Below are 14,094 nucleotides of genomic sequence, written 5' to 3' on the forward strand. Positions count from 1 at the left end.
TGTGGGTTGCCTATTTGTTTAGTTGACTGTTTCCTTTGCTGTGCAGAAGCTTTTTATCTTGATGAAGTCCCAAAAGTTCATTTTTGCTTTTGTTTCACTAGCCTTTGGAGATGTGTCTTGAAAGAAGTTGCTGTGGCCGATGTCAAAGAGGTTACTACCTATGTTCTCCTCTAGGATTTTGATGGATTCCTGTCTCACATTGAGGTCTCTCATCCATTTTGAGTTTATCTTTGTGTATGGTGTTAGAGAATGGTCGAGTTTCATTCTTCTGCATGTGGCTGTCCAGTTTTCCCAGCACCATTTATTGAAGAGACTGTCTTTTCTCCATTGCATATTTTTTCCTGCTTTGTTGAAGATTATTTGACCATAGAGTTGAGGGTCCATATCTGGTCTCTCTATTCTGTTCCATTGGTCTATATGTCTGTTTTTGTGCCAGTACCATGCTGTCTTGGTGATCACTGCTTTGTAATAGAGCTTGAAATCGGGCAACATGATGCCCCCAGCTTTGTTTTTCTTTTTCAACATTTCCTTGGCTCTTCAGGGTCTTTTCTGATTCCATACAAATTTCACGATTGTTTGTTCCAGCACTCTGAAAAATGTCATTGGAATTCTGATCGGGATGGCATTGAAGGTATAGACTGCTCTGAGTAGCATAGACATTATAACAATGTTTATTCTTCCAATCCATGAGCATAGAATATTTTTCCATCTTTTTGTGTCTTCTTTCATGAGTGTTCTGTAGTTTCTAGAGTATAGATTCTTTACCTCCTTGGTTAGGTTTATTCCAAGGTATCTTATGGTTTTTGTGCTATTGTAAATGGAATTGTTTCTCTAATTTCCATTTCTACAGTGGCATTGTTAGTGTATAAGAAAGCAACTGATTTCTGTGCATTGATTTTGTGTCCTGCCACATTACTAAATTGCTGTATGAGTTCTAGTAATTTGGGGGTGGAGCCTTTTGGGTTTTCTACATAAAGCATCATGTCATCTGCAAAAAGAGAGAGTTTGACTTCTTTGCCAGTTTGAATACCTTTTATTTCTTTTTGTTGTCGATTGCTGTTGCTAGGACTTCTAGTACTATGTTGAACAATAGTGGCGAGAGTGGGCATCCTTGATGTGTTCCTGATCTTAAGGGAAAGGCTCTCAGCTTTTCCCCATTGAGGATGATATTCACTGTGGGTTTTTCATAGATGGATTTTATGAACTTGAGGAATGTTTCCTGTATCCCTATACTCTGAAGAGTTTTAATCAGGAAAGGATGCTGTATTTTGTCAAATGCTTTTTCTGCATCAATTGAGAGGACCATATGGTTCTTCTCTCTCCTCTTATTAATGTGTTCTATCACATTGATTGGTTTGCGAATGTTGAACCACTCTTGCATCCCAGGGATAAATCCCACTTGGTCGTGGTGGATGATCCTTTTAATGTATTGTTGGATCCTATTAGCTAGGATTTTGTTGAGGATTTTGGAATCCATATTCATCAGGGATATCGGTCTGAAATTCTTCTTGATGGGATCTTTGCCTGGTTTGGGGATTAAGGTAATACTGGCCTCATAGAATGAGTCTGGAAGCTTTCCTTCTGTTTCTATTTTTTGAAACAGCTTCAGTAGAAAAGGTATTATTTCTTCTTTGAATGTTTGGTAGAATTCCCCAGGGAATCCATCAGGCTCTGGACTCTTGTTTTTTTGGGAGGTTTTTGATCACTGCTTCCATCTCGTTACTGGTTATTGGCCTATTCAGGTTGTCAATTTCTTCCTGTTTCAGTCTTGGCAGCTTATAGGTTTCCAGGAAGGCATCCATTTCATCCAGATTGCTCAGTTTATTGGCATACAGTTGTTGATAATAATTCCTAATAATTGTTTCTATTTCCTTGGTGTTAGTCTTAATCTCTCCCCTTTTATTCATAATTTTATTAATTTGGGTCCTTTCTCTTTCCTTTTGGATAAGTCTGGCCAGTGGTTAATCGATCTTATTAATTCTTTCAAAGAACCAGCTTCCAGTTTTGTTGATCTGATCTACTGTGTTTCTGGTTTCTAATTCATTGATCTCTGCTCTAATCTTAATTATTTCTCTTCTAGTGTGTGGCTTAGGCATCGTTTGTTGCTTTTTCTCTAGTTCTTTAAGGTGTAGAGTTAGTTGGTGAATTCAAGATTTTTCTATTTTTTTGAGTGAGGCTTGGATGGCTATGTATTTCCCCCTTAGGACTGCCTTTGCAGTATCCCATAGGTTTTGGACCGATGTGTTTTCGTTCTCATTGGTTTCCATGAATTGTTTAATTCTTCTTTGATTTCCTGGTTGACCTAAACATTTTTGAGCAGTGTGGTCTTTAGCTTCCAAGTGTATGAATTTCTGCCAAATTTTTTCTTGTGATTGAGTTCAGTTTTAAAGCATTGTGGTCTAAGAATATGCAGGGAATAATCTCAATCTTTTGGTACCGGTTGAGACCTGATTTGTGACCCAGTATGTGGTCTATTCTGGAGAAAGTTCCATGTGCACTCAAGAAGAATGAGTATTCTGTTGTTTTAGGGTGGCATGTTCTGTATATATCTATGAGGCCCATCTGGTCCAGTGTGTCATTCAAAGCTCTTGTTTCTTTGTTGATTTTCTGCTTAGATGATCTGTCCATAGCTGAGAGTGGAGTACTGAGGTCTCCTACAATTAATGTATTGTTATCAATATGACTCTTTATTTTGGTTAACAGTTGGCTTATGTAGATGGCTGCTCCCATGCTGGGGGCATAGATGTTTACAACTGTTAGATCTTCTTGTTGGATAGACCCTTTAAGAATGATATAGTGTCCCTCTGTGTCTCTAAGTACAGTCTTTAGCTTAAAATCTAATTTGTCTGATATAAGAATTGCTACCCCAGCTTTCTTTTGAGGTCCGCTGGTATGGAAGATGGATCTCCATCCCTTCACTTTCAGTCTGGATGTATCTTTAGGTTCAAAATGAGTCTCTTGTAGGCAGCATATGGATGGGTCCTGTCTTTTTATCCAATCTGCAACCCTGTGCCGTGTTATGGGAGCATTTAGGCCGTACACATTGAAAGTGATTATTGAAAGATATGAATTTATTGTCATCATGTTGCCTGTGAAGATGTTGTTTTTATAGATTGTCCCTGTAAATTTCTGTTGTATATCACTCTTGGGGTCTTTCTCCTTTTGTAGAACCCCCCTTAATATTTCTTGCAGGGCCAGCTTAGTGGTCACATATTCTTTCAGTTTCTGCCAGTCTTGGAAGCTCTGCATCTCTCCATCCATTCTAAATGACAGCCTTGCCAGATAAAGTATTCTTGGCTGCATGTTCTTCTCGTTTAGTATCCTGAATATGTCTTGCCAGGTCTTTCTGGCTTGCCAGGTCTCTGTGGATAGGTCTGACGTTATTCTGATGTTCCTCCCTCTGTACATAAGGAATCTCTTCCCCCTAACTGCCCTTAAGATGGTTTCCTTGGTTCTAAGATTTGTGAGTTTTACTATTATGTGCCGGGGTGTTGGCCTGTTTCCCTTGATCTTGGGAGGGGTCCTCTCTGCCTCTAGGACACGAATGTTTGTTTCATTCCCCAGATTAGGGAAGTTCTCAGCTACGATTTGCTCAAATATATCTTCTAGTCCTCGCTCTCTCTCCACCCCCTCCAGGATTTCAATAATTCTGACATTGGAATGCTTCATGGTGTCACTTATTTCTCTGATTCTATTTTCATAGATTCTGAGTTGTTTTTCCCTGGCCTCCTCTTTTCCCTTTTTATCTATTAAATTGTCTTCCAGGTCACTAATTCATTCATCTGCCTCACTTAACCTAGCTGTTAGATTATCTAGATCAGATTGGATCTCACTGATAGCATTTTTAAGTTCTGCCCATTCAGCTTTCATTTCTGCCCTTAGAGACTCTATGTTGCCATTAATTGATTTTTCCATTCTAGCCATTGTCTTCACAATTGCTAGCCTGAATCCCATCTCCGACATCTTGGTTATGTCTGCATCCATTTGTAAATCTGTGGCATAAGTCATAATCTCTGAGTCTTTCCTATTTTGGGGGTTCCTCCTCCTAGTCATTCTGTTGATGGGTGGTTAAGGGAATGTATAGAGTCCAAATTATTGACCACAACCCAAGCAAGGTGCATCTGTTTTCTTGGGACCTTAGGGTTGCTGGCCTCTTGTTCTCCCAGCCTGTCTTCTGGGGGAGGGGCCTGCTGCGCTGTTACTCAGGCAACCCTGTTTGGGCAGAGTTGCCCTGCCCCCCCGTGGTGGGGGATGGGCTCAGTGAAAACTGGGTTTTGAGGGCTTTTATTCATTGGCGGCTTTGCCTGGTGGTTTTCTGCGTCTCTTCCGAGAGTCAGAGCAGAAGAGACCGTTTCCAACCCTCTGCCTCAGAGCAGAGAGACCACAGTCTGTTCTTCAGTGAGCTCTCCAGACCACACCAGCTCCGTTTCTGTCTGTGCTGCTACAAACTGCAGCGTCCTGGGTTGTGCACCCCTCTGCAGCACTCCCAGTCCTGCCTCCAGGTCGGGGCACGTCTCCGCACTTTGTGCTTCTACAACCACCAGCCGCCCCCAGGTCGCACGCGCGACCCCGCCGCTCCAGGTTTCCATCCCGTGGGCTGCCCTAAAGTCCTTTCCCTGCCGCTACCGGTCTGTGAGTCTGTGCCCCGTCCCCAGTGCGCAAGGCTGTTGCTCACCGGCGGTGTAGGATCCCCACGGCCAGGCACCCTCCCGCTGCTGTTTATCCTCCGATATCTGCCCCTGGAATCACGGCTCCCCGCTTCGTATCTCAAAACCAACCGCCTGCGATATTCTGTTTGTAGAGATCCAGATCTTCTTACATCTCAGGCTGGTTTCCTGGGTGCTCAGAGTGGTCTGGTAGATATCCAGCTCAATTCTGGGGACCGGCTGGAATAGGGTCCCCTACTCCTCGGCCATCCTTTCCTCTCCTACTCTCCTTTGAAAGATCCTAATGTTAATAGTTCTCCTCCTTTAAGTCTTTCATTCAAGATTCTTGAAGTACTTAATAAAGATTATAATCATTAGCCTTAAGACAGAGGTAAGTGGGTGGCAAGTATTATTAGCATGTAAGAATCACAAGGTTCTAAATTTAAAAAGTGTCTAGTTGAAGGAAAATGTTAAGACTTGTCATAATATGGAAAACACTATTCATTTATAATAAAATTTGATGAAGTTTTAGGAATATGTTTTAACTTTTGAATTGGATTTTTAATTTATAGGCCAGCTTGCTATTAAAAGTCAACCTAAGGGGGCGCCTGGGTGGCTCAGTTGGTTAAGCGACTGCCTTCGGCTCAGGTCATGATCCTGGAGTCCCAGGATCGAGTCCTGCATCGGGCTCCCTGCTCAGCAGGGAGTCTGCTTCTCCCTCTGACCCTCCCCCCTCTCATGCTCTCTATCTCTCATTCTCTCTCTCTCGAATAAATAAATAAAATCTTAAAAAAAAAAAGTCAACCTAAGGTGGGGGTTTGGGGGGAAGCTTGGGTCATGTCAAGAACCAACTTAAACAAATGACTGATGGTCAAAGCTCAAACAGTTGGAGCAACGAAATAGTGACAGTACTGGATTATAACGTAAAGAACAAAATAAATATCCATGAGTCAATGCTGATATAAATAAGGGATTGAATAAGTAAGTAAATTAGAGGAGAATGGATAAATCTTCCTTAGAGTAGAATTCTGAGTAATACACGTGAAGAAATGAGGGAAGCAGAAAATCACCACTGGAAAACCACAGTAATCAATGCTGCAGGCAACTCCCCAGGGTGAATGCTAAAATTTGTGGGCAAACCTTTAAGGAGAAACCGGACATTGTCAGAGTCTCCCAAGTATCCCCCTCAAAATACTTGACTGTAGTGCTTTTAACAAATGTCTAAAAATTCCTTGATGTTCCTCCCTCCAGGAGGTGGAGATTTATTCTCCTTTCCTTTGAATATGTTATAAACTTAGTGACTCACTTAGGGACGCCTGGGTGGCTCAGTTGGTTAAGCATCTGCCTTTGGCTCAGGTCATGATCCCAGGGTCCTGGGATCAACTCCTGCATCTGGCTCCCTGCTCAGCGGGGAGTCTGCTTCTCCCTCTACTTGTGTTCCCTCTCTCGCTGTGTCTCTCTCTCTCAAATAAATAAAATCTTAAAAAAAAAAACCCTAGTGACTCACTTATAAAGGGCAGTTTGGAAAAGAAAAACTAGAAATCTTGTAGTGGAAAAACCTGACAGATGTCCCCCCTAACCTACGGGGTGATCGTGGTTAATATCACCAGCAACAAGTTATGGTGAAACTGCGAGGTAGGATATGTGATGAAGGGGTACATCGCCTCTGTGGTATTCTTCCCACAAATCTAAACCCCAGTCTAATCATAAGAAAACATTAGAAAATCCAAATTGAGGGAAATACTACAAAATATCTATCAGGAGGCTTCAGAAGTGTCAGGGTTAGGAAAAACAAGGCGAGACTGAGGGACTCTCAGGATGGGAAAAGTAAAGAGACGGGATGACCAAATACAATAGAATGCGATGAAATCTCAGATTGGCTCCTGGAACAGAAAAAGGACATTTATGGAAAAACTAAAGGAATCCAATGAAAAGCTGTAGTTTAGTTTACACTAATATTTAATTTCTTAGTTTTGACAAGTTTATGTAGGATGTTCACAGTGGGAGAAGCTGGGTGAAGGGCATACAGGAACAGTCTGTGCTAACTTTACACTCTTCTGTAAATCTAAAATTATTTCAAAATTGTAAGTTTTCGAAAACTAATCTGCTATCCTTAATGGGAGAAACTGCCAATGTTCTACCTACATGCCATTATGGGACAGGAGTATGCGTATCATGATCATGTCTTACTGATTCTTACTTAAATATAAATTTTTTTCATGTTAAAGTTCCACAGGCTTTTATAAAATTCTAGGTTTGTGAGAGCGGAGACCAGGGTGGTGCGCAGTGTGAAAGGAAGAGTGAAACTATGTCTTGGTAGCCAGGGACGGAAACCAACATAAGCTAAAGCGAAGGCGGGAATTTATTACAGTAGCACCACGAATTTCTTTCACATAAGCCAAGTCACTCCACCTGGGCAGACTGGTGCCAGGGCTGTTGAGTCATTGAGAACTAAGGTAGCTCTCCCTCCGCACTTGCTGTGGAGTCTCGTGGCCTCTCATTAGTGCTTCTTTCCATACAGCAGCTTATCCTCATGTGCAAATGTTAACATGATGTACCATATTGATTGATGTGTGGACATTGACCATGCTTGCATCTCTGAGATCAATCAACCTTGATCACGGTGTATGATCCTTTTAATGTACTGTTGAATCTGGATTGCTAGTATTTTTTTAAGATTTTATTTATTTATTAGAGAGAGAGAGAGAGAGAGAGAGAGCACAGAGGGAGAGAGAGAAGCAGACCCCCCAATGAGCAGGGAGCCCAACACAGGGCTCAATCCCAGGACCCTGAGATCATGACTTGAGCTGAAGGCAGATGCTTAACCGACTGAGCCACAGAGGCGTCCCTGGTTTGCCAGTATTTTGTTGAGGACTTTTTACATCTATGTTCACCAGGGTTATTGGTCTGGCCTTTAATTTTCTTCTCGGCGGCGTCCTTGCCCGAAGATAGGTATTTCATCTTCTTTGAATATTCGGTTGAATTCACTAGTGAAGCCATCTGGTCCTGGACTTCTGTTTGCTGGAAGGTTTTTGATTACCAATCCAATCTCCTGGCTAGCAATTGGTTTATTCAGATTTTCTATTTCCTCAAGATTCAGTCTTAGAAGATTGTGTGTTTCTAGGAACTTACCATTTCTTCCAGATTGTCCAGTTTTTTGGCCTATAATTGCTTATAGTGAGTGGTCTGGTATGATGCTTTGTATTTCCATAGTATCAGTTGTAACTTCTCTTTCATTTTTTATTTATTTGAGCCCTTTTTTAATTGGTGGGCTGTCTTAAGGTTCATCAGTTTTATCTTTTCAAAGAACCAACTCTTCATTTCATTGATCTTTTCTGTTATCTTTTTAGTCCCTATTTCATTTATTTCCACTCTCATCTTTATTATGTCCTTCCTTCTACGAACTTTGGGCTTCATTTGTTCTTCTTCTAGTTATTTTAGGTATGGAGTAAGCCAGATCCACATGCAGCAGCTTTCAAGGTACGTTAATAGACACAGTCTCGTGGGTCTACAATCCTAAACTCTGCTGACTTCCAAACCAAGAAATCTGGAAGTGTCCCCAGGGCGACAACTGCAAAGCTCGTGGCTTAGATGTATATAAGCTCCTTTCGGGGAGGTATCAGTGAGCTGCTTTGTGGCCAGGGGAGAGCACTAATATGGTTATCTCCCTGCCCATCTTCCTTCGGGGTGCCTCTGTGGCCTAGGATATATGACCAACCCGAAGTCTGTCCCACAGGCTGAAGCTCCAGGACAAGAAAATATGCCTCTTTCACATGAATGCTGAGGGTGTGTTTCAGTCTGCTGTTTGTGCAGCGGCCTGGGGGTGGTAACCTGTCAAGGACTGTCTGTTTCAGGCTCAGGGGGTCCAGAAGCACAGTCCTCCTTGGCCACCAGAGCCAGGGGCTCAAGGGGTGCCCCTGGTGTGGGTGGCACATACCCTGTGGCTGGCAGGGTGGGCCGTGGGGGAAGGTACTCACCCAGGGAAGGTACTCACCCTTGGCTGTGGTGCACGGGGGCAGGAGACTTCCACTGGAGCTAGCAGGCTGTGGCGGGGAGGGCCAGGTGTACAAAAATAGTGACCACCCCCCAGTGCTAGTCCCAACAAGGCAGAAGGAGAATGCAAAATTCATGTCTGGCCAGCACCTCTGTCCCCAAGAGTCCCAACAGGTTCCTGTCTCTTTGGCAGATGCTCTAAGATTAACAAATGAGTCTCCTAAGCATATGGTCTGGGTACCTTTCAAACTTACTTTTGTGCTGGGTCCTGGGATAAGTAGGTCCATACGTGAGCTCTTTAAGAGTGGATTTTCCATTCCCTAAAGCCCTATGGTTCCCCTGGCCATAAGCCCTGTGGTTTTCAAGGCCAGGTGCTTTGGGGGCTCATCCCTCTGATGCACTTCCCAAGGGCTGGGGTGTCTGATGTGGAGCAAAAACCTCTCATTCCTCAGGGACAAGCTCTGTATTAATGAGATCCCTCCCAATTGCTGGTCTCTGTGCCGAGGCTGAGGTTTCTTGCAAGACCACGCCTCTGCCCCTCCTGCCCATCTCAATATGGCCCTTTTATCCTTTGTTGTGGAGCTGCGGTCAGCTAGCCTGCAGGTCCTTTTCAGAGGGAACTATTTCATATGCAGCTGTAGATTTTGTGTCTGTGGGAGGAGATGAGACTAGAAGCCTTTTCTGTTGCTATCTTGAACCTCTTCCTGATAAACTGTCTTAATAAAATATTGACAACAGCTAGTAGGACCAAGCAGATCTCCTAGGTTTGCTTTACTTGCTCCTTGGAGCTGGTCCCATGCCTTGTCACACCCCAGGTACAGCCAGCAACCTCTCCAAGCAAGATCCAAGGCTCAGCTCTCACCACCTGCTCAGAAAATCACCTTTGATATTTTACCAATTTGATATCCCGCTGGCTGTCATATGGACCAGATTTATAAGATAATCTTTTCCTTCTTATGAAAAATTTTGGTTTTTCATGGTAACCTATTTATTCATTAGCTATATATACTGATATAGTAACTATATACCACAATGCCATGTGTGACTTCTTTGAAAGTGACCTTTTAAAAACCAAGAAATCCAGGTAAAGAGGGATAAAAATGTTTTAATTGTTGAAATATATTGGTAAATTGAGTAATCTACATTGCAGTACTAAATGGCTACACGTGGTCATCCTCAAATTAAGAGCTTTCCAAATACCCTTAACCATCAGTCACAAGTCCTTGAAAATAGTATAGGATTAACATGATGGGATGCTGGGTTCCCACAAAGGAGAATGAGAGAATCAATGACTGCAAAGGATTTGTGGTGACATCAGCCTTCGACCAAAGAAAATGGAAAGTTAATCAAAACGTGCGTAGGGCATGCAAATTTTGGGGGCTTATTTTTCAACATTGAAAGGTCATACATTGTTCCTAAGAGAAGACATTCTCTGACACTTACAGAAAGCTGAAAACCAAAAAGTAAAAAAGGGAAACAGAGAACAGTAAGAATCAATTTAACCATTTTACAGCTAAAAATTAATGTAACGTAGAAATAGTGAAAAGTAACCCACAAATATATTACTTTAGGGAGTTCATTTATAGTGCTTTCTTAGCTGAAGTTATAAATAGAATACAGATTTCATTATATAAAAACTATCAAAAAAGTATCAGTGAAAAGACATGATTTTCATGAGCTGTGTTGAATGGCCAGGAAGAAAATGCCGCCAGATACAGCAGGCTGGCTCCAGACACTAGCGGTTTGTCCACTGGTCTTTCTCAGCAGGACCCCAGAAAGTTCCATATACCCGTGTATTGTCTACCTGATTCCTTTCTAGTACCACAACATTCAACATGTACCCATGGTTTCAACTACAGACTTGAGAATTTGGGTGGGGAGGGGAGGCGGAGCGGGCGACTAGTTAGAATTTCCTTAGAAATTTCTGTGCACGTCATGACGGCCCATGGAGTGCAATTCCTTCCAAATCTTAATGAGCAAGCTGTGAAGACAACAACAGCAAGAGGGAAAAGAGTTAGCAAGCTTAACGAGGACAACTTAGAAAAAAAAAAATCAGCTTTCAGCCTACGAATTATTTACCAATTTTCTTTTCAGTAAAACACACATTGAGTTCACTCAATACTTAAGCCTGAATAAGTGGCCAACACAGAGCCAAGAACTGATGACTCTTTATATAAAGAGATGAAGAGCCGTGGGGAAAGAGACTGATAAACTTAAAATTAAAATATGACGTGATAGGGACACCTGGGTGGCTCAGTCGTTTAAGCATCTGCCTTCGGCTCAAGTGATGATCCCAGGTTCCTGGGAACGAGTCCTGCATCAGACTCCTTGCTCAGCGGGGAGCCTGCTTCTCCCTCTGCCTGCCGCTTCCCCTGCTTGTACTCTCTCCCTCTCTCTGACAGATAAATAAATTTTTTTAAAAATCTTTAAAAAAAATGAAAAAATAAAATAAAATATGATATGATAATGCCCAGACCAAGCTGCACGTCAACATCACCCAAATTAAAGATAGACTGCTCGGCCGTGATGTCATCCCTCCCCTACTGGGTCAGCCCCTGCTGGGAGAAGGGTAGCCATCCACCCTCTCTCCAGCTCTCCCAGGGGAACCTGCTCCAGCCAGTCCCTCCACGGGCATCTGAGAGCACCACTTCAGCTCCTCCCTGCCCAGGGATGCTCCACACATCTAGGTGGGCATAACGCTCACCCAAGAGTCATCTGTAGAAGAAATTACACATTTGTACCATGATATAAGTATTGTAAGAGATTCTGAAATCATTCCTCAATTTGTTTCAAAAAGTCACCAAAATAACTTTGAACTCCAGTCATTGAGCGAGTTCAGTGGCATTATTTCAAGAGATTTGGCACGTTAGGTCAAAAAAAGTGTCTCCAATCCTTTCCATAAAATAGCTTCCTCTGCAAAGGACAGTCTTCTCCTCGGGGTTTCTGCCCAATAACTTTTTTAAAAGATTTTATTTATCTATTTATTTGAGACAGAGAGAGCACAAGCAGGGGGAACAGCAGAGGGAGAGGGAGAAGCAGGCTCCCCGCTGAGCAGAGAGCCAGATGTGGGACTTGATCCCAGGACCCTGAGATCATGACCTGAGCCAAAGGCAGTCGCTTAACTGACTGAGCCACCCAGGCGCCTCTCTGTCCAATAACTTAAGCCCAGAGAGCCATGAGCTCAGACATGTCAAGTACCACAGTGGATACTTAGCAACTCTGGAAGAAGAACAGCGTTTCAACTTAGAACACTTTTCAGGCAATTCAAAGGGACAGGGATAGCAATAAAATAGGCTTATACTCATGAGCAATAAAGAGATATTTTAGCTGGCAGTCTCAAGTTGCAGGCTGATTTACCAGCAGGATTGCTAAATTGTTATCAGGGAATTTGAGATCCACACACAAAGTGGAACAACCATCTTGTCCAACTGTCCCATGAGAAAACTGAATTTGAGAAAGCCTGAGAGAATGTTAGGGATTCCTCTGAGGTCCTGTGTTAGTGACGGAGTTACCACACCTCCTGATACCTATCTACGTGGCACCTCTTTCCACTCTATTCTCATGCTTTTTGAAATGCAACCTATTTTCAGGAGGGTAACGTATGCTTGTTTTCAACTAGATTATCTTTCCTATTTGATGGAAATAACAAAAGTACTTCTGCACAGTGGAAAACTGGCAGGGAACCTAGAGGGTTAGAACTCTTAAAAATACTAGAAATAGAAAATCTCCAGCAAATTCCCAAAGAGAAACTCAATACTCTATAATGTGGTCATGGGCCCTAGGGAATAAAGCTCCACAATGCTTTCACCTTGAGGAGACAGTCTTCAAAAAATGGCTACCCAAGATTGTGGTATCTCTTGTCAGGAAGACACTGCTTACAGTCTCTGTGTCCCTCTCCCCCAGCGGGAAAACTTATTTGTCTCCACCTGTAAGCTTATTCTGTGACCCCCGCCCCATCCCAAACACCCAAATCCAGTAACTGGCCTTGAGCAAGAAGTGGGTATCAAGTCAGTATCAAGTCAGTTTTGCTTTGGGTCTGCCAAAGGCTGGATTCTTGATACAAAACAGAATAGTATGATGATGAAAACAGCAATCATTGGAACTGCCCTTTATTTCATATTGAACCCTAACAACACCCTTCAAGCTAAGCATTGATGCCATTTTACAGATTATAAAATGGAGGCTACAAGGGGGAAGTAACTTGCCCCACTGGTAAGTGAGAGCCTGAATTCAAATCCAAGGTTGTCTGACTCCCAGAAGAGAACAGGCTATCTCAGGAGATAGGGCATTCCTGATCACAGGACGTTCAAAAGAGGCCAGATGTCAGTCAGCAGACCGAGATGCAGTGGGGATCCAAGCATCATGTGCATCCTTGGACCAGATGAACTGAGACTTTCTGCCTCTATGGAAATGCTGCATGGGATCTTTTAGAAACTGGCACACAGAGGGTTAATAAAGGAAAGCTTGTTTTCTCCTGTCCTTGTTCTTGTCTTAGGATAATTCTACCGCCAAGCTCTTCACCAGGACACCAGGTCCACGGTGCGTCATCTTTCAGAAAATGGTTTCTTCTGTGCACATTGAACATGTTTTATAATACCCAACCGACTTTGGTCTATGGCTTTACTATTCCTTCCTGCATAACTACGTTTCTGTACAAGGATGACTGCCCATCTCTACTGGCATTATTTGGTACAGATACATCTCCTCTCTGTATATTAACTCACCCCTGGCTATTGCCAAAACTTAATATTGATCCTAATTTAATTCCCAGTCCCAGCCTCTCTGGTCTCTCCCTGTCTGTCATTTCCAAAGTCTTAGCACCTCAGTTTTTGGCAATGAAGAGTAAAACGTTCATATTTTAGGCAAACACTTAGCTTGTTCTTATTAAATGAATTAGGTTGCGTTTGAAACAAAATGAAATGAAAAATAAAAATAACTGCAAAGAAAGTTGACCCCTTTACAATATAACATGCTCCATTTCATAGATTTAACCACAAGATGAGACCCCTCTTAATCTTGAAGTCCAAGAGTTCTTAGAAACAGCTAGCAACAATATCTATAGTTTATTCATCATCGAGGCTAAATACATACAATTATTTAGAAAAAATACAGTACCTCTTGATTATGGAGTCACGATATTTTCTTTTAATCTTAAAGAGAAAATTAAGAAAAGTTAAATATTTGGATTATAAAGAACATATTCTAGTTTCCTATAAAATGACAAGTAGTAGTGATTTATATGTATTTGCTAGTCCAGATCAGAATGCAGAGAAACAGCAATGAGGAACAAACAGCTACAGTATGTTACAAATAAGGTAGTAGAGCCTGTGTGTAAATGAAACATATTAACAGTCCTTTAAAACTGTGCATCAGACAACTGCACAGTGGTTGGTAAACCAGCATTCTTACCACGAGCCATACATTTAAGCAAGAAGCTAGCTCTGAGGCTGTCATT

At 42.3% G+C, this 14,094-nt stretch overlaps 1 protein-coding gene across 1 annotated transcript in view; it reads right to left on the minus strand.

The window, feature by feature from the left end:
- Positions 1–9,724: 9,724 nt before the first annotated feature.
- C9H12orf75 (chromosome 9 C12orf75 homolog) overlaps positions 9,725–14,094 on the minus strand; it is a 40,264-nt gene continuing 35,894 nt past the window's right edge. The window contains exons 6-7 of the mRNA XM_027594320.2: positions 13,755–13,789; positions 9,725–10,620 (exon numbers count right to left, since the gene is read on the minus strand). Of these exons, the coding sequence (XP_027450121.2) occupies positions 13,785–13,789 (5 nt within the window). The 3' untranslated portion in view covers positions 9,725–10,620; positions 13,755–13,784. The remainder of the gene's footprint in view (positions 10,621–13,754; positions 13,790–14,094) is intronic.

This window comes from Zalophus californianus, chromosome 9, assembly GCF_009762305.2.
Source record: "Zalophus californianus isolate mZalCal1 chromosome 9, mZalCal1.pri.v2, whole genome shotgun sequence".
Lineage (NCBI taxonomy): Eukaryota > Metazoa > Chordata > Mammalia > Carnivora > Otariidae > Zalophus > Zalophus californianus.